Source organism: Mus pahari, chromosome 16, assembly GCF_900095145.1.
Source record: "Mus pahari chromosome 16, PAHARI_EIJ_v1.1, whole genome shotgun sequence".
Classification (NCBI taxonomy): domain Eukaryota; kingdom Metazoa; phylum Chordata; class Mammalia; order Rodentia; family Muridae; genus Mus; species Mus pahari.
Window position 1 is genome coordinate 16,839,716 of NC_034605.1, and position 25,471 is coordinate 16,865,186.

The window sequence follows — 25,471 nt, forward strand, 5'->3', positions numbered from 1 at the left end:
TACGTATGTATGTATGTATGTATGTACGTACGTATGTATGTATGTACGTACGTATGTATGTATGTGTGTACGTATGTATGTATGTATGTACGTATGTATGTATGTATGTATGTACGTATGTATGTATGTATGTATGCACATACACATACTGTTTCAAAGGTGTAAAAGAAAAAGAGAAAGAAAGCTTCAGGTATGCATTGTACTTGGGATTCAAATTCAGAGAAAAATGTTACAAAACATGAGTTACTAATGGTATCCGGTACTATTTTAAATTACAAAGAATTTAGAAAATAAAGAGATAAACCTAGTTCTTTTCCTCTTCAGAAGAAATCACAAAGAAAAGTAAAATTGTGCATATACCCAGGATAACTTAAGCCGCCATCAGTGGATAAATAGGTAAAGAAAATACAATATTCACATGGAATAAAATACTACTTGAGTTGGGCGATGGTGGCGCAACTAATCCCAGCACTTGGGAGGCAGAAGCAGGCGGATTTCTGAGTTCGAAGCCAGCCTGGTCTACAAAGTGAGTCCCAGGACAGCCAGGGCTACACAGAGAACCCTGTCTCGAAAAACAAAACAAAACAAAACATACTACTTGACCGTAAAAAGAATGAACTCTATCATCTGCAGGAAAATAAACGGAGCTGGTGGCCATTATGTTAAATAAAACAATCCGGACACAGAAACACGATCTTTCCCTCAAGTGAAGAAACTTAGAGAGTTGACCTGGAAGTATGAGAAAGTTGAATAGTAATTAACAGAGGTAAACAGGGTGAGGAGGGGGAGGGGGAATAAAGAGCTGGATGCAGAAGAAACGCTCTCACGCTCCACAGCGGTGCAGGTACCTCTGTATGCAACCTGCTGTGCATTATGAAGAACGAGAGAGTGGGTCCTCCTTTTCAGTAAGGATGCGTAAGGTGACAATGCTAGATCAGTACACACTGTACACATGTGTTCCAATCATACTATGCTTTATAAGTATGTAACTTAGGAATATATATTCCTTGTTAACTAAAAATAGGAGAAAGAGGTGGAGGCAAGAAAGGGAAAAGGAAGGGGTACAGATGCTGTCTCTTCCAGACTGCTGCCCCTGCAATTCACATATCCTACCACTAGATGGCAGCATCTCACCAGTTCAGTACCCAGTTGTGAGTCTTTTTCTTCCATTTGAGGTTAAGTAATACTCACAGGGCCTATTACTGTTGCTCCCCCTTTCTCTCCCTTCACCCCATCCTAAATCTGGGCCATACTTTCTGGACATGAGATACTTTCATACACGAGAGGACACGAAAGAAGGAAGCTTTTGCTCTTTGCTTGCCCAGGCTGGCCTGGAACTTACTATGTTAATCCACCCACATCTGCACTAAGTGGGGTTTAAACCTATGGGGTTAAATACATGAGCCATCACATCTAGCCCATTTCTACTTTAATTCCTGAAAATCTGATAGACAGATTTTCTTATATAACTAGTGTTAAATGGGGAAGGTACATAACTGTCTGTTCATATTTGAGAGAATATATCTAAAATCAACTGCTAATTAATCACTTATCTGATCAAAAATCATTCTGAATATTCTAATTTATTTCTCAATGGAAAATCTGAATATTAATGAGTCAGTACATTTAAAGTTGATGCAGGTCAAAATAATATTGGCAGGAAGTGACCCCAAAGAACAGAGGCTGGCATTTCACTTTCATGAATAGTAAGTGGGTGGAGGAAACTGCAGTCCTGATTGTCAAGGCTAGGAAAGAATGCTGCCTTCGAGACAACGGCTGGAAGGAAAGGTAGAAGACTGGCTGTGGGAAAAGCTGCCCTCCGGGTACAACCAGCCTCTGCATTCCTGAGTGGAATCCAACCGGCGTTCCAGACAGAGAGACAGGTCAAGTGGTGAGAGGAGAGAGGCTGAGAGGGCTCCCTGCTGCTGACAGCCACAGCACCAGCGGGCTCCTCTGCCAGAGAGAAGGCACAGTGGAAAGCAGTCATGACTCCAAAGGACACTGGGACCAGGGCAGGCTTTAGTGGCTTTTTCATTGAAACATACTGTGAATGAGGGAAACTGTAAACTTAATATAAACCATCAGCTTATCTGGAAATAACTTTGTTACAAATATTTATTCTTTGTTGAGTTATCAAAAGGGGATTATACCTACATGTATCATTCCAAATGCTACTTCATCATCACTGTGATGGCTAACCGTCGTTGGCAACTTGACCACACTTGGTCTTACCTAAAACCCAAGCGGCTGGGAATCGCTGTGAGGGTTTTTTCTTGGCTAGATCACCTGAGGTCAGAAGATTCACCCTCAGTCTGGCCATCCTTTCTTAGCGGCAGCCCACACAGAAGGACATAGAAGGAAGCATTTGCTTTCTGTAAACGTTCCCTCGCTCTACTTCTTTAGGATTCCAAAGTGGACTGAAAACTAGCAGCTCTGTAGGACCTCGCTGGACCTTCCTAAAGGCCTTCCTTACATCCAGCCTTGCTGACTGAATGACTTCTGGACCCTGGCCTTTCTGTCAGGAGATCATCACTGTTGCACTCCTTGCTCCACAGCCTGTTAGCTTCACTAATAACCCTATTACTACAATATAGACATTTATTAGCTTGTTCTGCCGCTCAGAGAACACTAGTACAATCACCAAGAGACACAGGGCAGCGAGACTAGTAACGACAAAGCTTTCCTACAGAGTCCATGTTACCAACTCCCCTAAGAGCCCCAGTCTAAACTCCAGCAGTTGTGGAAATGGGTACATGCAAGCCATGAAAAGCCTGAGGAGCCTTAAAGACTACATCCACTACAGATTCTCAAGACGGCTCCTGGCTTCCTGACCCCCAGAGATTACTTCCCATTCTCTAAGCCTTTTAACAAATACATAAGAGATACATAATTATGAACCTACAAAAACAAAACAAAACACCAAAACCCCACTTCATCCATGGGCACCCCTTGCCCCAGCCCTTTCACCCAGTTAAAGGCCATGAAGGAACTGAAGAAGTAGATCTCGACTTACCTGAAATTATTACAGGCCAGGACCACCCCAACTATGTTCTTGCCGATGTCATGCACATCCCCTTTAACAGTGGCCAGCACAATGGTGCCTTGGTAAGGGTCCTGCAAAGCGAGGCAAGCAGCTGAGCATGCGTAAGGGGTCACCAGGGAATCCCCCAGCCAGCGCCTGGGTGGCTCCTGAGACCCAGACGGTCTTCCCTGGTGACACCTTACATCAATGCTTTACTGATGAGGTTCCCAACCTCAGAAAAACAAATTTTCCAGGCCTGGACTAAATGACTTGCCTCTTCTTCAACAGAGCCATTAAGCAATCTGGCTTCTTCTCTTTCTTTCTCCATGAAAGGGATAAGGTGGCTAACAGCCTTCTTCATGACCCGGGCTGACTTTATAACCTGGAAAAAATGCAGAGTTGGGCATCATTAGCAGACCATCTCATGACTGCTGATGCTGACCCATGAAGCTTCAGGACCACTTAAGAATGTCTGATTTGACCTTCCCAGATTTCTAGAGTGAGCAGGATAAGATAAGGTAGGGAATGACAACAAATGAGGAACAGCCAGAGGAAAACCAAAGAGAAAAACTAAAGGTTATAATTTCTGTTTCTGAACTTTCGCTTGGTAGATTGTTGTTTTCCTGCCTAACATCCTTTTACCATCTCTGAATTCTATGCATCTTCTAATTTTCATACTTCAATACAATCCATCCCAGCATTCTATAAATCCTGAGGATTTTTAACTCACTTAAAACTAAGCTTTACAAAGAGGCCCTTTAAATGGTTCACTTCAGAGCCCCTAACCTAGACACTAAACAAGGATTTACTAAATGACAGTTTTAAGTACTTGTTATAATAAAGAACTCTGCCTTTACTTAAAACATACTATTTAAAGTCCCACTACTTAAAAGAGTAATATATTTCCAAAATATGCATTCTTAAAGATGACCACTGGCTTGTCAAGTCAAATATTAGTATTAACATTACATTTATCTTAGGTGTGCACTAAGGTAAGAGGTGATACGGTGTCAATGGCCAGCTTTGACATCCAGGGGGTAAACTGAGGCAAGCAGATGGAGGTTGCTGAAAATGGCAGCCAGTGATGAGAGAAATTACTCAGCAGACTTTTCTCTGAGGGAACAAAGCTTGGTTTCCTGGGCTGGCACTCCCTGTGGCCACTGGAAAACTCTGAGCTCTCTAACTTTGTTGGGGCCTTCGAGAAAGAAAAGGAAAGAGAAAAAACTCACACACACATATACACACTGAGTAAGTGAAGCACAAGGCAGACTCCATACTTTATACCTACAAATACATACATACATGCATGCACGCATACATAAATGCACACATACAGACTGACATATACTGATTCACAAATAGAGTACATGGAACAAAGCTCCAGCAAGCAGGCTCCAAGCATGTCACACATCCACATATGTAACATTCACACACAACTGGTGGATGCTGCAAGTACCAGCACACCCAGACAAGCTTTACAAATATAAATACACACAGATTTGATGGATGGAACAAAAATCCAGCATATTCTCACATAAACTTTACACATATACATGTATACATACATACTTGAGGGTAGAAGGAACAAAGTTCCAGCAAGTTTATTCTTTCCCTCGTGGCTTATATATCCCAGCAAAATCTTTCAAGTGGTATAAAATGATAATTTGATTACAAATTAGTTTTTTCTAGTAAATGGCTAAAAAACCAATATGTTCCCCAATACCTTTATAAGAAATCACATTACCTACAGGTAAAGAAAACAAATGATTCCCAAGAATTCACATACATCTGTAACTGAGTAACTTGTTATAGATTAACAAAGTGTGAGCTAGCAACGTAGTTTTCTCAGCCAGTTTCTCTTACTGACAGGCAGCAATTTGCAGTTACAAAGAAATGATAAACTATTTTATTACCAATCTTTAAAAGTAATCTTATAAGAATCTTAAAAGAATCACAACTCTAACTTTTATGTAAAAACCAGTCATATCTACTTTAAATCCTCAAAATGCCTATCTACTAATCATCAATTCTTATTAAATCACACGAACAATCTGAGGACAAAAATGGGTACAAGAAATCATCACCAGTCCAGCCTCAGTGAGAGCCCCGTCAGCCAGCGCCGCCATTGTTCTTGCTCCCTGACTGACCTTAAAGCTTAACTAATGAGAGGGTGCCTTTCTGAACTTTAAATTTCTCCCTAAGATTTTCTACATCAGAGCCAGTAGCAAAAACATTTAAACCTAGTTTCACTGTTTTTCCAAATGTTTTCTAAGGGTGGTGGTCACAACTCTTGAGTTCTTCCCTAGGGTGGTGACTGAGTCATTAATCTGTTCCGGCAGCAATGCCTGAAAGAGATCAAGCGCTATTGATCTAAGTGCCAGAGACACTGCCCAGGAAAGGACTGGAGGCCCCTTAGAGTTTTCATACGGTTCTTAGGTTAAGAGGGATGTGAGAGCGGCAAGCAGAGCAGAACTCCATGACAGCGTAAAGTCCTCAAGGTCACGCCTCAGTCAAGGTATACCAATCCGGGCTGTGCCAACTGGTGGGCCGCATTCCATGAGTTCTAAAGCCATTGTCACTTCCCGCATGGCCCTGCCAGTATGGAAATACAGAGCACGAAGATTGTGGTGCTAAGAATGTCTGCAAGCTTTCTAACCTGTATACACTGTGAAGTTAGACTGGCCAGGGATGGTTCCTAAATATACCCAGAGAAGGAGTGACCAGATAATGCTTTCAAGCTTTGTTTACACTGCAACCTCAGAAAATACTCAAATGCACTACTTACTGAAAAGCAGACAAAGGAAATGTTAAAATTTCTATTTTGCCAACCTGAGGTAGAAACATTTTTCCAGCTCCAAAAAGATCTCCAACCACTTTCATGCCATTCATTAGGGGCCCTTCAATTATATTCAGAGGCCGAGGGTATTTCTCCCCATTTAACCTGGCTTCTTCAGTATCTTCAACAATGTGCTTTTCAATGCCCTTCAAGAAAAAAAGAGAGGAAAAAGTGGGGAGAAGAGAACAAACAGAAAACTGTATTAAGGCCAAAAACAAAGAATGAATCACAGGGCTGCTGAAGAACATGCACCCCAGAATCAGCCAGAGTCGAGTCCTTGTTCTCATCACCAGCACAGGCAATTTATTAAGTTTTGGTTTCCTCACTTACAGATCACAAAAGTACCAACCTCATGGTTTTTGACAATCACTGTGATATAATTTATCTACGGTGCCTAGCTAATGATAGGAAGTAAGTACACAGGAGAGTAAGAAGGCATAGTGAGGACTAGGAGTGTAGCTCGGTGTTAGAGTACATGCTTAACACGTGTGCAGGTGTGGGCTCAAGCCTGAGCAGCTGATTACATGCTGCCAAATACATACGTCTGTGAAGTCAGGATTTGCTCAATGAGATATGGTAGTGCATGTCTTTAATGCTAGCATTCAGGAGGCATTGGCTCAAGGTCGGCCAGGGATATACACTAAGGTCCTTTCTCAAATAAATAAATAAATAAATAAATAAATAAATAAATAAATAAATAAATAGATAGATAGATAGATAGATAGATGGATGGATGGATGGATGGATGGATGGATGGATGGATGGATGAATGAATGAATGAATCGATCTGTATCTTCTTCTAAGCCGACCTTACTCGGCTAGAATAGGATTCAGCACTATAAAGGTTGTTAAAAGGTGAAGTTAAAAAACAACAGCAACAAAACCAAAACAAAACACCATGGAACTCTCCTTCCCTGACTTGCCTGGCCAGTGCTCACAAGCGTTCCTTCAAACCCCAGGATCCTCAAGAAATGTAGGATACAATCAAATAGTCGACAAACTGAAATATATATTAAAAGTTGAATTCTAGAGCCAAAACCACTCTGGAATATCTTGGACTCACTACGGGGACTCAGGAGGGTTCCTGACCTCAGAACTACTAACTGGGCTGGGTGAGTCCTTGCTGCATATGCAGGCCTATCTTGTACACTGCAGCCACTGAGTTCCAGAGCATCTGCCACACCCATCTATGAAGACAGAACATATCTTTAGACACTGTCAAATGAGCTGAGAGCACTGGCAAGCAGACATCTTCAGGTTAAAAAATCACAGTCAAAATCTAGAGCATCTCCCCCTCCCACTACTGTCAGCAGTGGCACCAGGGAGCCACCCCGAGCCACCAGGCGTCCAGTGCAGGCTCTGGTCTCACCTTCACAAGAGCATACTCCAGGCGCTCTTCAATGGAGCCATTCCTCCACTCATCTGTCTGGATGATTTTCTTCCCTCCTTTGCCATGAGTCTGAATTAAAATTAAAACCAAGAAGTGGATACAAATGGTACAAAGTGAATTCTTTGCAGCAAATAAAAAATTTAGTGTCTTATCCTTCAAGTTTCCAGACCCCAGGGTGTTCAGCATGAATCAAGACTGAAATAAATAGTGAGAGAGAAAAAGAAATATTTTAAAATGTGAACTTTCGGTAGAAAAAAGGAATGGTTGTATTTTTTTCTTTCTTTCTTTCCTAAAACGTAACAACTGACATCAAAGTATTCCAGGACATAGGGTTATTCGCTAACACTCCAGCTCTCCAGGAGGATCACCATCACCCACACCAGCTGAGAAGCTGGGCAGAGTGGCAGACTCCTATTCCCAGCACTTGGGAACCTGAGGCAGGAGGTTTCTGAGTGCCAGGCCATCATATACGACATAATGAAACCTTGTTTCAAGAAAACTCTAAAGGAAGAAAGACTGGAGTGAAGGCAGAATGTTCCTGGAGGTAGACGCACTGGGCAGCATAAGATCATCCACATCAAGATTTCACCATATCATAAGGAAGGGAGGAAGAAAACAGAGAAGGGGAAGCTCTAAGCGTACGTGTCTGGGGCTGAATGAGTGCAGGGCGTGTAACAGCAATATGAAAGTTTGAGGGAATAGAGCCAATTCAGACACTGATGGAGGAAGGGCTTCAGAGAAGTGGAGTCCACAGGGAAGAAACACAGGGATGAAGGCACAGTCCAAGTGTCCTGGCACACCGGGGACAGTACACCAGTTTATGTTTGCCCCCCAGTGATGGCACAAGGTGCCCAAATAGGAGATCTCAGTGCTGAGCAGCCAGACGGCTCAAGGGACAAGCACTTGCGGTCAAACCTGATGATCTGAGTTCAACCCCTAGAAACTGTACAAACGCAGAAGGCAAGAACCGACTCAGAGCTTCCAGATTCCCCGTGTGTCTGCAGGCTCTGGAAGGCAGGGCGCAGCTCCTACTACTCAGACCCTCCAAGTCAGGCAGGGCAGCCTGGTGTGCATTAGCTGAGTGACTGAATGACTGGTGAAGTGAGGCTGCTGGAGCAACATTTATGCAAGGTAAAGGCCAAGTCACAGAAATTCATTCTGGACTTTAGCCTTCAGACAAGTGTAGAAAGGGAGAAGATGTATTCAAAGTGCTGTGGTCAGAGTCACACTCAAAGAAACTCACAAGGAGGAGAATGTGCTGAGGCCTGGTAACAAAGCCATTACATAACGACGACTATGAAGGACAGACGGAATCAGGAAGAATGCCAAGGTGGTAAGAAGAATGATTAACGGGGCACTTCAGGAAATCTAAAGAAGCAATAACTAAGAAAAGCCCCTACTAATGTTCACACTCCCATCGCTGATATACATAAGCAACGAAGTCCTAGCCGCCACACAATCAGAACAATTCCTGATCTGGGAAACTCCTTATTAACACAAGGAAGGATGCTGGAAGAATATTCCAAACATTACAGAAAGGAGTAATGTGCCACATTCATAAGGCAGTGAAGGAAATATGGATACAGTGGTAAATACAAACACAAAGACCAGCAAAGATTCCACTTAAGTGAAAAAACTACCTTACATCTGATAGCTATATCTATAAACCGATTAACTTGATCCAAAAAAAAAAAAAAAAAAAAAACAACACTGAGAATGAAGAGTCATTTCATAAGTAAGAGGGAGCTCACCAAGATCAGCTTACTTCTCATCAGTTATTTAAACGAATGTTCATCATGCAAAGACAAAGCACAGGGACTGCGGATACAGCTCAGCGGTAGGACACTTATCTGGCTGGCATGTTCAAATGCTGCGGTTCAGTTCTCAAACACACACACACACACACACACACACACACACCAAAGATGATGATGATGATAACAACACACTGAATGTTTTTATGGTGCCTGATTAGAGTCTTCACCTCTACAAGTGTTCAGACTGGAAGGTACTCTGCATGCTATATAACATAAAAGTAAACATTCTAGTCATTCTAAATACAATTCAGGGTAAAAAGCAAATTTAACACTACAGTCCCAGAATCCATTCTAGAACTTTCTGACCATGGCTTCTGTGAAGGACAGCACCGGCGTTAGCATTTCAGCTTCCACAGAATAGAGTTTGAAAAGGATTGCCATGCCGGGCAGACCACTGACAGGTGACGGAGGAGGATACGGGGCCCAAACAACTGAGGGGTCAGGTGGATTCTTCAAGGAAGAGCACCTGGATGCCCCAGCAGACACCCTCAGGTGAGAGGTGGGTGCCTTCATAAGCATGGAGACACACACAGGACTAGGACTCTGAAGCCATGACAGGTCTATTTCTCCTTCCTCGTCCTACTGCAACAGCTTCTCTAGAGCTATAAAAACCATGGTGATAACGATTAATGATCCAGAAATACAACTCCACATTTGCTCCGATTCTACAGTAAAGGTCCAGTACCTGCCAGTAAAGGCTAGGGCAGGAAAGACACCCGAGACACTTTTTCCTTTACCTGGGCATACCGTAAGAGTTTCTCAGTAGCCTCAGAGTCTTTGTTCCAAATGAGGTCTTCACAGAGCTGAAGAAGGTCCTTATGGATATCATCATACACGGGGAGGTTGCCGGCATTGACTATCCCCATGTCCATGCCAAACTAAAGGCAATAAAAAGGGAAATGAGGATTTCCACTGATACCCAAATCAGGGATCAGAGAACAACTTTATAGCATAATTAGTCACTATTCAACTCGGCTACAGTCTAAAAGCAGCCCTAGACAGGTGAAGGGGTGAGAGCGCTCTGTTCCACTGAAGCTTCATTTAAAGGAGACAGAAGCAGCCCAGGTAAGTCCTAATCTAAGTTAGAGTGCCAACATTTTTGTTTCCATTGTTTGAAAAATCTCTGTGTGCATTTATGATGCATACATGGTACATGTATGAAAGTCTGAGGACAACTTTGGGTGTTGGTTCTTGCCTTTCATATTGTTTCAGACAGGGTCTCTCTCTTGTTTGCCACTGGACATGCCAAGCTAGCTGGCTCCAATCTTCCAAGGATTCTGTCTCCATCTCTCATTGTAGAGATGGAGAAATTTCAACACAAGTCCTCAGGCCTTGCAGTGAACCCTTTACCCACGGAGACATCTTCCCAGCACCTAAGTCAAAATTGGCTTCACCATACCTTGATCGCATGATAAAGGAAAACACCATGCATTGCTTCTCGAATGGCTTCCATCCCTCGGAAGGAGAAGGATAAGTTGGAAAGACCTCCACTTATTCTGACTCCTGGTAATGTTTCCTGGCAAGAACATAAAAACATGAAAAAAATCTTGGTTTACAAAAGCCAACATCAGCCATACCTTGTAAGCTTTGTACAAAGGCAGAGTAAAATGCAAGGAAGTCAAAGGTAACTAAGTCTGAACTTGTTACTGGACGAAGCCCAGTCTGCCACATTACTGCCATTGCTCCGGCTCCTCTTCTATCACATAAACCCACTGCCTTTACAATGTCACAGAGGCACTGCAGCACAAATAGCTTTTCCTGCTACTTTACATGCTGCAGGAAAAATACAAAATCCTATTTTACCTCTGACTACCTCTATAATGACCACAGTAATGAATAGCAGTGAAAGTTACAAGAAATATTTGCTGAATGAATGACAGGGGAAAACGAGACAGAAAGCAAAAGATTAGGTGCATAAATCTGTAAATGTGCATGTGCGTACAATCCTGACCCATTCAAAACTGGAAGAAACCTGCAACTTAGATGAACAAGCTCTCTATTTCATCACAAACTTGACAAAACATAGAACAGAGGCAGCTGAGCTGCCTGTGACAATACCAAGCATTAGCCATGACAACAACAGTAACTCCCACTACAGGTACAGCCTAAGTGTCCAGGGAGACAGCCAGCCACTGTCTAGCCATCCTACTCCTAGACATGCTACAGAGAAACTCAGGCATATGTGCCTAACTCAGGCATATGTGATTAACCTATTAGGTTGATGCTAAAGTAATGATAAGTTCACAATGTTGACATTCGTTCCTTAATGTTGAGATACATTCTTGATGAATTTGGTTATATTATATACTATTTTAATGTGCAGTCCTGCTTTATGGGTTTCTGCTAATGATTTATTACTTGCTATGAAGTTTTGCCTTATCCACCATATTCACCTCATCCCTCAACAACATATTTCCATTTTTCAAGAATCTTGATAGCGTTTTGCAGGGAAAAAATATCCACAATCATCAAGACAGAGAAAATTCTTTCTAAGAGTTACTCAATTCTAAAGCCTTGACTATAAAAAGATATTTATTACATGTATTCATTTGGAAGAATGCATAGACAAGCCAGAATGTGTCAAGAGGTCAGAACCCAATTTGCAGGAGTCAGCTCTCACCTCCCCTATTATGTAGGAGCTAGGAATCGAATTCACATCATCATGCTTAACTGACACCAAGCGCACTTACCTGCTGAACCATCTGGCCAGCCTGCTAACACTTACTTCTTTATGTTAAGAATAAAACATTATTCCTCATTGGCAAAACCAAGTTGCTTATAATGGTTCCTATTCTGATTAATGAAGATATGTTTGAGCCTAGCTGTGATTTAAAATTTGCTATCTGGGGGCCAGGTATGGTGCCACACTTCTGAGTTTAAGGCCCAGCTTGGTCTACAAAGAAAGTCCAGGACATACAGAACTCTGTTACACAGAGAAACCCTGTCTCAAAACAAAACAAAACAAAACAAAACTTCACTATCAGTAACTGCAATTAATTTTGTACCAACCTAATACAATACTACTCACAACACCACTGTTCAACAGACCAGTTAGCTATCAACAGTACTAGTTGTGATTCAGGGAAACAGTCACATATTATACACTAATAAAAACAAACAAATGTAGCTATAGCAACAACACAGAGGAAACTGAAAATGAGGCTGATGTGGGCCTGGTAGCACTGGAAAGAGGATTGGGCAAGAGGTTCATAAGTGTAAACTATCCAGGCTACAACACAGTAAGACTCTCTGTCAAAAAAGAATAAAAAAAAGGGGGGGGGTTAAATAGCATTTTATGATTTGACCAACAATAAGCTCAAAGAGGCCAATTCATGCTATGTGGATATACAGCTGATTGTTGAGATTCCTCAGTAGACTAGATTAGAAACCTGAAGGCCTGCTCCTGACATAGCAGCTGGCAGCTCTGGTCATATTTTCATCACCTCATCAACATACAACCTTGTTTTGTGCATCTGTTAAAGGTACCCTATGGGGTGGAGATGGTAGTGTGGTTAAGAGTGCACACTGCTCTTATAAAGAGACCCACATCAGGTAGCTCACAGTAACCTCCAGGTCCAGGGAATCCAACACTCTTTGGCTTCCTTTGGCACTTGAACACACATGTAATAGACATAAACTCAAGTAGGCACACATACATATACATAAATACAAATGAATACATCTTTAAAGACTCCTTATTTGATGTGCACATGTTAAATATTAACACTGAATTCATGGCCAGCAGCCCTGTGACTTAACGCTGAATAGTGCTTATCCAACAAGCATTTTGTCCACTAGGCACACCACAGTTGTCCTGCACTTGTGAACATTGAAAGCACTACCATTGGGACTGAAGGGCATTTTCAAAAAGGGAAATCAAAAACAAAAAGCAGAACAATTAAAAGGGCACTGACTGGAACTAACAAGACACGTGCTTATGGAATAAGAGCTGAATGTCCCCAAGGTCGTCCTCATCTGACATGTGAGGCAAGCCTGCACGAGGGCACATCCACAGCTAACTACAAAGGCAGCGTGGGTACTGACTGAGGTCAAAACTAAAATTTAGAACATACACTGGCAAGCACAAAAGGCAACGGATAATAATAATATAAGTAACAAAATTACTACCAAAAACAATAACAAAGTTTCAGAAACATAAATATCAGAATGAGTTTCTTCATGAAATTGAGAATAAGGCATACCCAGACAAGGAGATATATGGGACAGAAGCCTCACGCCACTTCGAAAAAGTGAAGCTACTATATTGTTCATAACTACTTATTTCCTACATAGGCTATATGTTTTATATATTCTTGTTTGTGTTACACAAAACAAGTAACATAGCATTATATAAGAGATACAGTCCCTACACTTTAGAGAACAATTTGCTAAGGACAGGAACATTACTATTCTCAGCAAATCAGTATGTGTTAGTTGTAAGCACGCACTAAACCAAGCAGATACATCTGAGCTGTGTCTTTGGTGAAGACAGCAAATATCCAGACTTACCTTAATGACTCTTGTTGCATGGATAAAATTGATAGCATACAAGTTATGTTCTTCCATTCCAGTGCCAATGGTAAGGATGTTGGGGTCAAAGATGATGTCATTTGGATTGAAGCCCACTTTGTCCACAAGTAGATGGTAAGCTCTAGTGCACACATTGACTTTAACATCTGTTTCTGTTGCCTGAGAAATAAGCAGAAATGTAATTTACGAAAGCAAAGCATTATCTATAAAAATGGCATATGTCACTCATCAAAACCACTCAATGACTGAATTTATTCTAAAAGCAAGTATCAAACCTCTAAGTGTTCATCATCTTATCAAAGAACAGAATCAAGACTTTACATTTTCAGTGTAATAATTTTACTACCTATGTAAAAACTTCATTCATATGTAATATATTAACAAAGTGGCTTTCTAAAGACAGATGTGATTTAAAAATCAAACTCTGCTATACACAGATTAAAAAAATAAGCAGCTGGTTATCAGGCATGTAATTCTAGCACACGAGATAGTGAGGCAGAACTAAGGCAGGTAGGGGCACCCTGAGTTATACACACGAGTGCCAGGCTGCTGCGGGCTACGCTGTGGGCTACACTGGGAAAGAGTCCTCTAAGCGCCCCACCTCTCCTGACCTACCTACAATGTCCCGACCACTCACACAAACACCACTGTTGCTTTCTAGGGTCTTCCTGTACTTAGTCCCCACACCCACATGCTTGACACCATGTGTCTCAAGTTGCAACTACAAATTAGTTCTGCACTGTAGAAAGCAGAGACAAGTAAATTTCATGAGTTCAAGGTCAGCCTGGACTACATAATGAGACCCTGTCTCAAAGCTAGAAAGATGGCCTGACAACGAAGAGTACCTACTGCTCTTCCAAGACCCAAGTTCGGTTCCCATCACTTAAACTCCAGAAGACAAGACTCTTTCTTCTGGTCTATAGGCACTGCTTGCCAATAGTGTACATTTAGATATGCTGGCAACAGTCATAGATATAAAATAAAAATTTAAAAACAGACTAAACCCTACAAATTATCATCACCCTCCCTCACAAAAATTTGTAAAAATTCAAATTTAAACCTCAGATTCTGGCAAGGCTCACGGCCCCCACCCCCACCTCTCAGCCTGTCATACTCAGCCAGAGCCTCTCTGTGGGGAGCAGGTCCGACTATGCATCATTTTTGGCACTGTGAAGCACACATGCTGGTAGGCCTCAGGTACCCTTAGGGATTTCACAGACCCATCTGAAGCGCAGCAGAATGAGATGAAGGATCTCTCAATCAGGCAGGGTTCTCAGCTCTGAGGGACTTCTGCTTGTTTATTTCATAGTAATGGTACCTGAGACCATCTGAATCACAATCTTGAGACTGGCTCCAGCAATTCAGGAGCCCGTGGTGATGTTCATATCCAGCTAATACTGAGAAGAACTTTTGGGAATGATTAAGAAGTGTGGCCTTGTTGAAGGAGCTGTGTCACTGGGTGAGTGAGGGCTTTCCCAGTTTGTGTGCACTCTCACACAGTCCTTCCCTCCCTTGTAGTTGTGGATCACAAGTAAGCTCTCAGCTACTGTTCCAGAACCACACCTGCCTGCCTGCCTGGTGCCATGCTCCTTACCATGATGAACATGGACTATCCTCTCCAACCATGAACCTTAAAGATTTTTTGTTTTAAGTTGCTTTGGTCAAGGGATGTTGTCATAACAACAAGAAAGTAACTAACATAGTGGTATTCTTTACTACAGTAGCACAAAATGAACGGTCAGGACTCTTTACTTGGTTTTTCTTCCAAATATATAACCAGCTGTCTGTCCCAGTAACTTAATGAATAATTCAACCATTTCCTAGTGGAAAAAAAAAAAGAGAGAGAGAGAGAGGTTCTCTACTGATGTAAAGAATCAAATTTCTAGAAATATATTATTTGTGTGTATATGTGTGTAAACTTATGTGCAAAGTTAAGCATATGTACGCATCTGTGTGTACACACATATGGCTACTTCGGACTTTTTTTTCACTGCTTTCTCACCTGGGTGACACAACAGTGCCAGCCCCACAGAAGCCACTTACTTGTCCTTCCTCATCAAAAGCCATAACCACCACGGCAGCTCCAAACTTCTTTATCTTCCGGGCCTTCTCCAGGAAGTCCCCCTCCCCCTCCTTGAGACTGATGCTGTTGACTATGCACTTCCCTTGGCAGCACTTCAATCCAGCTTCAATCACAGCAAAATTGGAAGAGTCGATGCACAGGGGCACCTGAGGCAAAAGGACAGGAAGATCATGGGTCACAAGTCACAAGTTCCCTTTGAGGGGTTCCAAAAACACTCTATTTCTCCTTTAGGGAATAATAAACAAATTTAAGGTGTTAGAAGTAGGATTTTAATATACTTACTTGAGCTTAAAGTTCAAATATTTAGAGTAAGATCAGCTCACAGGAGACTATGCGCAGACAGGGAATCCAAGAGGCTTATTCCTAGTTTACACTTCCAAGTCCTTCACCCTAAGGCAAACACCTTCTCTAGTTTCAAGCATTCTACCCTGACTCATATTAAGGTTGAATTTCTTGCCCTTTGGGAACAAATGACCCTCTGGCCAAGTTACTCAAATTAAACCTTCTCTTTATAAAAACAAATTCCTAAGCAGAAAAAAAAAAACAAAAAAAAAACAAAAAAAAACAACTATTAGAAAGGAAAACCAGCTCTAATCCTCTTTGCTCCAAAACAGTAATTGCTAAGAACTAAAACAAACAACTAAGATGAACACATGAAGAGACCATGGTTTAATCCACCCTTTGCTCCAAGACCCGTGAAAGGATCGACTCACTGCTCCAAAGAAATAAGCCTGGCAGGAGAGCTGACTCAGGGCTGTTACAGTAGGGCAGTCAGTCAGTACCTGGCACACAGGTCCCTGGCTTCACCATGCTAACCAAGATAATGATTAAACAAGTAGTAAGAGACTAGAACACAGCATAGCAAAAAGAACAAGAAGGCAAGGGGTAGGTCTGTCTCAGCAACAGAGTGCCTGACACCTGTGTGGCCCTGGTATTGTTTCCTAATACCACAGACACACATAATTATTAAACTGTTTTAAAAGGGGAGTGGGGTGTGCTTAGGAAAATAGCATGACTGGTGGAGTTCTTGCAGAGATCCTCAGTTCATAAACTGGTAACACAAACCTATAATCCTAGCAATAGAAGATGGAGGTGGGAGAATAAGAGGTTCAAGGCTATCCTCAATTACATACTGATTTCCAGGCCAGTGTAGGACATAAGACACCATTTCAAAAACAAAAAGCAAAACAAAACAAAACAAAACAAAACAAAAAAAAAAACCAAAAAACAAAAACCTTAGGACACTAGCAATAAAGAGCTTTAATGGAAAAGGGTCAAATGCAATGGCAGTAATTACCAGGCCGTGTCTAGAACAGCTTGCAAATAGTCTGGGGTTTTAACTCTACTGCTGAAGATGTCCTACTCATACTTTGGGTTTTTAGAAGCAGGCTCGAAGCAGGCTCGTGGGGTCTCACTATACAGCCCACACTGGTCTCCAACTGTGATTTCATCAGCCTCCCTACTTAGCAGCACATTTTTATATTCTATACTAATGGCTAAAATTTGGCCCCCAGCAAATTTAATAGTCGATAAAAACCAGGAAAGAAAGGTCAGTGGTTGCAGCAATCAGAGCACTAACAAGCTCTGGCAGGGCTTACGGTCCTCCACAGTTACCGAGAGACTCCCCATCACAGTCCTTGAAGTGAGTACCGGGGGTCTGATCATCTCACTTTAGAGATGAGGAAGGGAGCCAGCACCAGAAGCTTGTCAGTGTGCTTGGCTCTAGAGAGAGGCAGGCTGCTTCCCAAGGCAGTTAGTTCATCAACAGCACTTCCCACCCACCCACTCACACTGATTCAATGGACTCTGAGCAAAGCACTGAGCTTTTCTGAGCCTGTCTCAAAGGGCTACACCCAGAAAAGTGGTACGGCTTTTAGTAAGTTTAGTACAAAAATGGAAGATGGGTAAATATAATTTAGTGCTTACTATGGTTTCTCTTAAGTTCTTTTTTTTTTTAAAAGATTTATTTTATTTATTTCATTTATATGAGTACACAGTAGATGTCTTCAGACACTCCAGAAGAAGGCATCAGATCCCATTACAGATGGTTGTGAGTCACCATGTGGTTGCTGGGATTTGAACTCAGGACCTCTGGAAGAGCAGTCAGTACTCTTAACCACTGAGCTTCTCTTTAGCTCCTCTTAAGTTCTTGCTAGGCCTACTTTTTTGTTTTTGTTTTTGTTTTTTTAATGACACCTCAGCCTAAAGATATGAAACTCTGGAAAGAGTTTCTTTAAAACAAAAAGCAAGCAAGCAAGCAAGCAAACAAACAAACAAGCAAAAAAAACCCTGAAAAGTGCATTAGGATGAATGCAGCAGGAATTCAAGGTCATCCTTGGCTACATAATGAGTTTGAAGCCATCTATGTGCACTAAACACCCATCTCAAAAACCAAAACCAAAACTATGCATGCAGACAAGTGTACACATACACACACACACACACACCATGGCAAGTTAGCAGTAGGTATTACAGATCAAGTCTCAGACTGAGTTAAGAAGCAGAACACACAGAACTTCATTTAATGACCCAAAAATGAAATGACTTTCACCTTTTTTTAACATTTACTTTTTACAGCAGAGGTAGAGGCAGGCAGATATTTGTGAACTGAAGGCCAGCCAGGGCTATACAGTTAAGACCCTGTCACAAAAACAAACAAGCAAACTTTCGTGCATATGTGTGTGTTGTCTGCATCTGTCTGGGGGTCTGTACACACAAATGAAGATGCCTGAGGTAGGCAAAGAAGTTGGATCCCCCTGGAGCTGGTGTTAATGGGCAGTTGTGAGCTTGCAGAAGTACAGGGAACTAAACCCAGGTCCTCCACAGGAACACCACATGCTGTTAATCACTGAGCTGTCTCTCCAACCCCTAACTTTCACCTTTTAAAGAACAAGTATACACAAAGACATGAAACCTTGATCGAACCATTATTCGTCACTGTCTACTATGCCTAACAAGGTCTCTTCTTGCAGTAAGGAAGCCCTAACTGAGCTCCATTTTCCATGGTGGGAATCGAATCAGTGTGGCAGCAATAGCTAAGATACCATAGTCAGCTCTCAGACTGCAGACAATGGACAAAACTCAGTCTCTTGAAGCCTACTTCTCCCAGATACCTGTCAACAGATGAGCTAAAGCCCTAACACGCTCCAAAATCTGCTCCAGGTGGACAGACTGCCTAGTTAAGAAAGCTCAGGATGAAGCCAGGTGTGGTGGCGCACGCCTTTGATCGCAGCACTTGGGAGGCAGAAGCAGGCGGATTGTTGAGTTCGAAGCCAGCCTGGTCTACTGAGTGAGTTCCAGGGTTGTACAGAGAAACCCTGCCTGGAAAAACCAAACCAAACCAAAACAAAACAAAACAAAACAAAACAACAACAAAAAACCAAAGAAAAAAGAAAGCTCAGAATGAGGAATAACAACATGGTATAGAAAAAGAGTTCCTGAGTGGATGGATAGACAAGGCTAAGTGAACAACAGCAAGCAAGGTAAACACTCTTAATGATTATAACCCTTAACCCTTGTACAACCTTGGCAATGTCAGGCTCAGAAGCAATGAAGTTGCAAAATTTGGTCATTGCACTGGGACCATCCAGCATGCCATCGTCCATGTTGATATCCAGCACCTGAGCTCCCATCTCCACCTGTACTTTGGCAATGCTCAGGGCTTCCTGGAAAAGGAATGGAAGAAGCATGGTTAGGAGCTGTCTAGGCAGAGTAATTCCTCCCATCCCCAGAGGTCCTTTGTTACTGAAACAGACACACAGGCTGTCCCCTGCTGCCCAACACTCAACATTGACTAGTAACCCTTCCCACACATCATCTCCCTGCTTGGAGTCCTACCTGAGGCAACCAACACCTGCACTAAAATAGAAAACTCTAGGGGATGCCAAGAAACAGCAATTAACGATTCCAAAAACGAGGCGAATCCTAACACTTGGGAGGCAGAGGCAGGCAGATCACTTTGAGTTCAAGGCCAGCCTGGTCTGCATAGTGAGTTCCACCAAGACAGTCACAGTACACAAGACCCTGTCTTGGGCAGAGGTGAGGAGCGCTAAATCCATAAGCTAGAAAGAGGGTCCAAAGAATAAGGGCATTGAATGCACAACCATGAGGATCTGAGGTCGTGTCTCAGGACACATGTAGCAAGCCAGGCTTCTCAGAGTGCCTCTCACTCCAGCTCTAAGGAGTCAGTGCCCTTTTCTGCATGCACACACATGTGCATAAACTCACAATAAGCATACAAAAAAGTATATTTGTTTAAAAAAAAAAAACAAATCTATCCAGATCCTAAAATTTAAAAAAAAATCATTAAAACTCAAAGGACAGTGAGATGGTTCTGGTAAAGGGTTTTTGATGACAACAACCTGAGTTTGATCACCAACGCATAAATGTGGAAGAACAAAATTAACTCTTGTAAGTTGTCCTTTGACCTCCACATGTCCGCAGTGGCTTGCATATGAATGTCCAAGTAAAAATACATGCACACACACACGCACACACACAGTAAGTTAATTAAAAGAAAGAAAATTTTGAGGCAGGGTCTCACTATGGAGACCAGGCCAGCCTGAACTCAAAGAAATCTACCTGTCTATGCCTCCAAGTGTTGGGATTGAGGACATGTATCACTATGCCCCAGTTTAAAAAAAAAAAAAAAAAAAAAGTTAACTCATAGTAAAACAAAACAAACAAAAGCAACCTAAAACCTCAACGATTTTCCTCCATTTTTAATTTTATATTTGTAGAAAGTAAACTCTTTTCAGATGTCTTGGGCATGCACTGTGTAGATTAAATTTGACTCATCTTCAGTTCTCAAGGCAAGGGCCTGTTTGTTTTGTTTTGATCTACAGCTAATAGGATCAACAATACCTTCACCAGTAAGCATCTGATGTGGTCAGATGAGTACAAATTCTCTTTGGAAGGAGCAGAGATGATTCAGCAGTTAAAAATACTTGTTCTTGTACAAGACCCAGGTTCAGTCCCCCGGACCAACATGGCACTTCAAAATCATCTGTAACTCCATCTCCTGGGGATCTAATGCCCTCTTCTAGTCTCCATAAGCACCAGGCACATACATGGTGCACATATATTCACATGAGCAAAATGTTCATATACATAATACATAATTTTTAAAAAGCCAAGGAGCTTTCACTTTCCATAGAACAGTTTCAGAGAGGCCAAAATGAGAAGTATTCCCAAATATCCAAACTTAACAATGAAAGGCCAGAAACTGGATCCCTCTGAGTCATCTCCCTCCATGCCCTGAACCTAATGCTTTTGGGGCAGGTCCAACAGCAGCAGCTTCAGATCTCTCTCTAGTAGCCTCGCCTCCTGCCAGATGCCATGAGCTTCCCTACACTAGCATCCCTCTAGCAGCCCTGCAACAGCACTGGCCCGAACTCAACACGGCTGACATGCGGTTACCCAGAGGCACGAAACAGCCCCGAGGGGGAGGGGGTCTCAGGAGGATGCTCACTTCATAGTTTCCTGCCATGATGAGTTTAGCAAATTTCCTGGATCCTGCCACATTACAGCGCTCTCCAATGTTAACAAAGTTGGTGTATGGTCCAATCCTGAAGGGCTCTAGACCTTAAAAGGAGAAACATTTCGAAAAATTCTTGAAAATGCACATGGATGACATGAAACAAAATATTTTCAGCAAAACAAATGTCCATCTGAGCAGATGGGAGAGGAGATCTAATAGGGAAACAGGGTCACAATCTTTCCTTTTCTGAACACCCAAAGGACTCCTTGTTGCAGCTGTGCTTACAACCAGCTCTCCAAGGCAGGAAACACTTCAGAGCTCTGTGCTACAAGAACCCCCAGTAGGCTGAACCATACAACCTCTGAAAATGAAGGAAAGTCATCACGGCCCTTAACTAAGGGCCTGGGGCGAGAGCCAGGAAGAAACGTCCCATCAGAAGAGGGCTGAGCTCCTCCTGCTGTCCACGAGCCGTGAGTTTACATGTGTGCTACGCTGCTGTGTCTGGAAGCCCTGCTTGATGCTACCACAGCCTCTGAAAGCTGTGGGGTGTCTGTCCCACTCTCCCCTGAAAATCCCTAGGCCTCGGGAGGGAGGGAGCTGTCATGTCTCATCCATGCCTAGATGAGGGGAGGCCCCCCCCCACCGTGATCCCACCGCGAGCTGGTGAACTGAGAAGCTATTGGCATGGGACAGCTGCTGGGATGCAGGGAAACAGAGAGGTACAGAGGAGAGGGAAATACAGTGTGTTACTCTTCTTTTCAAAACTAGCTAGGTGACACCAGTGGAACTTGGGAGGGGGAAGAAAACTAAAATTGGGTAGGAAGGGACAGCAGAGTAGAAAGGGTAGTTATCGGAAGAGTTGGGATATGTGTCAATATGTTCAAATATGTTGTATAAAATTCTTAAATAAAGAATATTGTAAAAACAAAAACAAACAGAAAGAATTATTGAATCAGACACGGTGGTTCACGACTGTAATCCCAGCAATGTAGCTTGTAGAAATCTGAGGCCATTATATATTATTTTTTCCTTTTCCACTCCACTGATGCTCTGTCAGAAATCAGTTTACAGATGAGTGAATCAAATCTCTTCACCCCATCAACAGTGTGTGTGAAAGGTTACATCATCTCGTTCACTGAGAAACTGTGAACCTGAAACTAGCACTGACACTGGATGAGGGAGGACCAGGATGGAGATCCAGGAGTCACTGTGGCAGTCACTGTGAGGAACCAAGGCACCCACTGGGTTTCTGGCATATAATTACTTTATTTGCTAAGGAGTAATACCATCTGCCCTGGCACAGGCTAATGCAGAGGCAAGTACCAGATCACACATGTAGATGCATTACACTCTGGTAAAAAAGCAACGTAAAGACTGTGAAGTGTCACAGAAAAGGTTCTCATACAGCCTTCATTTTAAAAGTTTTATAAGAAGCAATTTCCCCCAAATAGCCACAGGCAGGCTCTGGGGATACATGGCCTTATGTGTAGGATCTCTTATATGGTTCTACAAACCTGAGACAACTGCTCACACCACCTTTCAGCTTACAAGTCAGTCAGTGTCTCTTCTTTAATTACATAAAAATGAAGCACAAAATTAGTATCATCTATCAGAGCTAAAAAATAAGATGGCCCTTGAGTCCTCTGCCAAAGCATTATAAAAAAAAAAATAAGTATGAGCAAGAGGAAGATTATGAATATGGACTGGGTAATTATCCAGATATTCCAGGCCATTTGTCCACAGACTCAGGAAGCAATCACTTTCTACAGCTTCAGCTGCTGCCTTTTCTCAGTGCTAATGAGCCTTGTGCCCTGACCGTTCATAGAATGTGCAGGTTTGTCTACCAGGCAAACAGGGATGATCACCACTGAATGCTCAGAGTGCTTGTATGATCTGAGGGCATTCTACAAAATGCTTCTGATCCAGCAGGAATGACATGCCAGATAAAGAAGCAGCACATCTCTTGTTTACCATTTCTGCTAAGGTTAATAAAAGTATCCTTCAGATTGAACATGGTGGTACACACTTGTAATCTTAGACTCTCAAAGAGTGGAGACAGGAGGATTGCTAGCTTGAGGTGACCCCTGGCTATACAGCGAGACAGTCTTAATTCACCACCATTTCAGGAAAAAAAATAAAAACAGCCAGGCATGATGACACACGCCTTTAATCTCAACACAAAGAAGGCAGAGGCAGGTGAATCTCTGGGAATTTGAGGACATTTTTACCCGGAAATTAATCTTTCCACCCCATTCTAGGAAAAAAAAGTTCTTTAGTAAAATTTACCTAAGTGCCAAGAAAACTAAGCACTCTGACCTAATAAGCCTCCTGGCATGAATATCACTATCCACTTAGAATAAGCATGTTGATTACACCCGAACAACTACATCCTCATGACCTACCAGATAGTAACATATGTCCTTCAAAAATACTAGCAGGGGGGACTCTCGGCTTACAATTTTTCACAGCTTCCGCAATTTCCCTAAATTAAAAGAGAAAACAGTATATTAATTAATTCAGAGTAGCATAATTTTAATTAAGCTAATTTCCAGCTATGAAATTAATTCGGCATCACTATATCCATGCACACTTATGTCTACTTAAATGTACAGCAGCAGTTGCATCCGTCAGCTTTCTCAGCAACAGAAGGCTCATCATTGCTGACTGTGCTGCCTGTGCCGTCAGAGGCATGAGCCTGGAGCTCCGTGCGGTCTGCACCAATGCCAACTGCTACCCTCTTCTTCCCTTCCCCCAGCTCACAGATAGTCTTTACAAATCTACACACGGAACATGTTGTTGCTACCTAACCAACAGTTCAGCAACTTCAAAAGGAAGTCCGTAACTCTAAGAATAACAGAAAAGGGGTGGGGGAAGAGTAGGGTCCTGTGCATTTGTTTTAGCTACAGCAGGCACACAGAAGGGAAAGTACAGATAAATACAATTGCTCCTCTCTTCAAAATGTGTTTCAGTTACCCACAGTGTCTGTAACATTGTCAACTTTAATGTGTTTGATAAGCCATAAAAATCTAGCTTCTGTTTATCTAGAACTGTAGCTACTCTTCACTCTACTGTCCCCAAATCAGTACACAGATGAGTAAGTAAAAACAGGAGTTAGACAGACAGGTATAGGTATCAACATACAAATACACAAGCTAGAACAACGTCTCATTTTAAAGAGGAAATGATCTAAAAAATGTAGTGTTAGTCCATGATCCAAAGATAAGATACTTCAACTGTAACATAAGAGATGCAACCTAGAGACGTTGCAGGTGTGGCTGCATCTCTCCCTTGTCCACGCCCTTCTCCTCCCTCACCCATCATCAACTGTAGTAAGCAGAACTGGCCCTTGAGGTCATGAGAGCAGGACAGCTGTCCCTGTCCCTCACCTGCTGCACCACCTCACCTGGGCAGCACCACAGAGCTGGCCCTGGATATGAGAGCTGCTAGGGAGCCAGCCCTGAGGGCATGAGCATAGGAGAGCTGGCCCTGTCTCTTGTTTGCCAAGAGATGGCATAGACTAGGGAGAGACGCCCTCCTCCCCTCCCTCATCCCTTGCCATCTACAGCAGACAGGAGAGCTGGACCCTGGTCATGAGAATGGGAGAACTGGCCATGTCCCTCACCGGCTGTAACACTCAGGAGAGTGGGCCCTGCACCTCACCTGGGCAGCAGGGTAGAGCTGGCCCAGGTTGCATGGGGTAGAGGGTGGGGTTGCTTGTAGGGCCCCACGAGGGCATGAGACCTGGAGAGCAGGCTGACCAGCTCTGAGACCTCTCTGGCCCAGATCCAGAGCTTGGAATTGACCCACCCCAACATCTACCCCATTGATAAACTGCTGGAGTGCATGAAGGGACTGCTCCTACAGATCCAAAACTACAGGATCTCCATGACACAGGATGACAACAGGTATCTGGTCCCAGTGAGGTTCCAGTATTAACAGTGTAGCCAGAAGCCTCAGACCACACCAATGAGTCATCACAATGACCATTTCTAAGCAAAGAAGTGAGGACAAAAGGGTACTATGGGATAAACTGTGACACGCTACAGCTTCCGCATGGAGGTTGCAAGGGTGGAGGACAGGTACGAGGGGAGGGGAAGATGAGTGGGATTGGGAAAAACGATGCGAAATTCACCAAGAACCAATAAAAAGTTTTTTAAAAAGATGTATACAAATGGAGATGTAGGCATGGTGGGTTAAGAATAGATGATGAGTATAAACAAAACCCGTGGGTTCAATTAATAGCACCAAAAGACAAATACATAGTAACTTTATAGTTATTAAGAATCTCAGGCTGGGGGCTGGTGAGATGGCTCA

At 42.7% G+C, this 25,471-nt stretch overlaps 1 protein-coding gene across 1 annotated transcript in view; it reads right to left on the minus strand.

The window, feature by feature from the left end:
- Mtr (5-methyltetrahydrofolate-homocysteine methyltransferase) overlaps positions 1 to 25,471 on the minus strand; it is a 74,590-nt gene that overhangs the window by 25,719 nt on the left and 23,400 nt on the right. The window contains exons 11-22 of the mRNA XM_021216107.2: positions 23,758 to 23,960; positions 23,560 to 23,639; positions 21,149 to 21,261; positions 19,203 to 19,343; positions 15,639 to 15,824; positions 13,575 to 13,754; positions 10,465 to 10,581; positions 9,803 to 9,943; positions 7,228 to 7,317; positions 5,852 to 6,004; positions 3,297 to 3,404; positions 3,014 to 3,114 (exon numbers count right to left, since the gene is read on the minus strand). Of these exons, the coding sequence (XP_021071766.1) occupies positions 3,014 to 3,114; positions 3,297 to 3,404; positions 5,852 to 6,004; positions 7,228 to 7,317; positions 9,803 to 9,943; positions 10,465 to 10,581; positions 13,575 to 13,754; positions 15,639 to 15,824; positions 19,203 to 19,343; positions 21,149 to 21,261; positions 23,560 to 23,639; positions 23,758 to 23,960 (1,613 nt within the window). The remainder of the gene's footprint in view (positions 1 to 3,013; positions 3,115 to 3,296; positions 3,405 to 5,851; positions 6,005 to 7,227; positions 7,318 to 9,802; positions 9,944 to 10,464; positions 10,582 to 13,574; positions 13,755 to 15,638; positions 15,825 to 19,202; positions 19,344 to 21,148; positions 21,262 to 23,559; positions 23,640 to 23,757; positions 23,961 to 25,471) is intronic.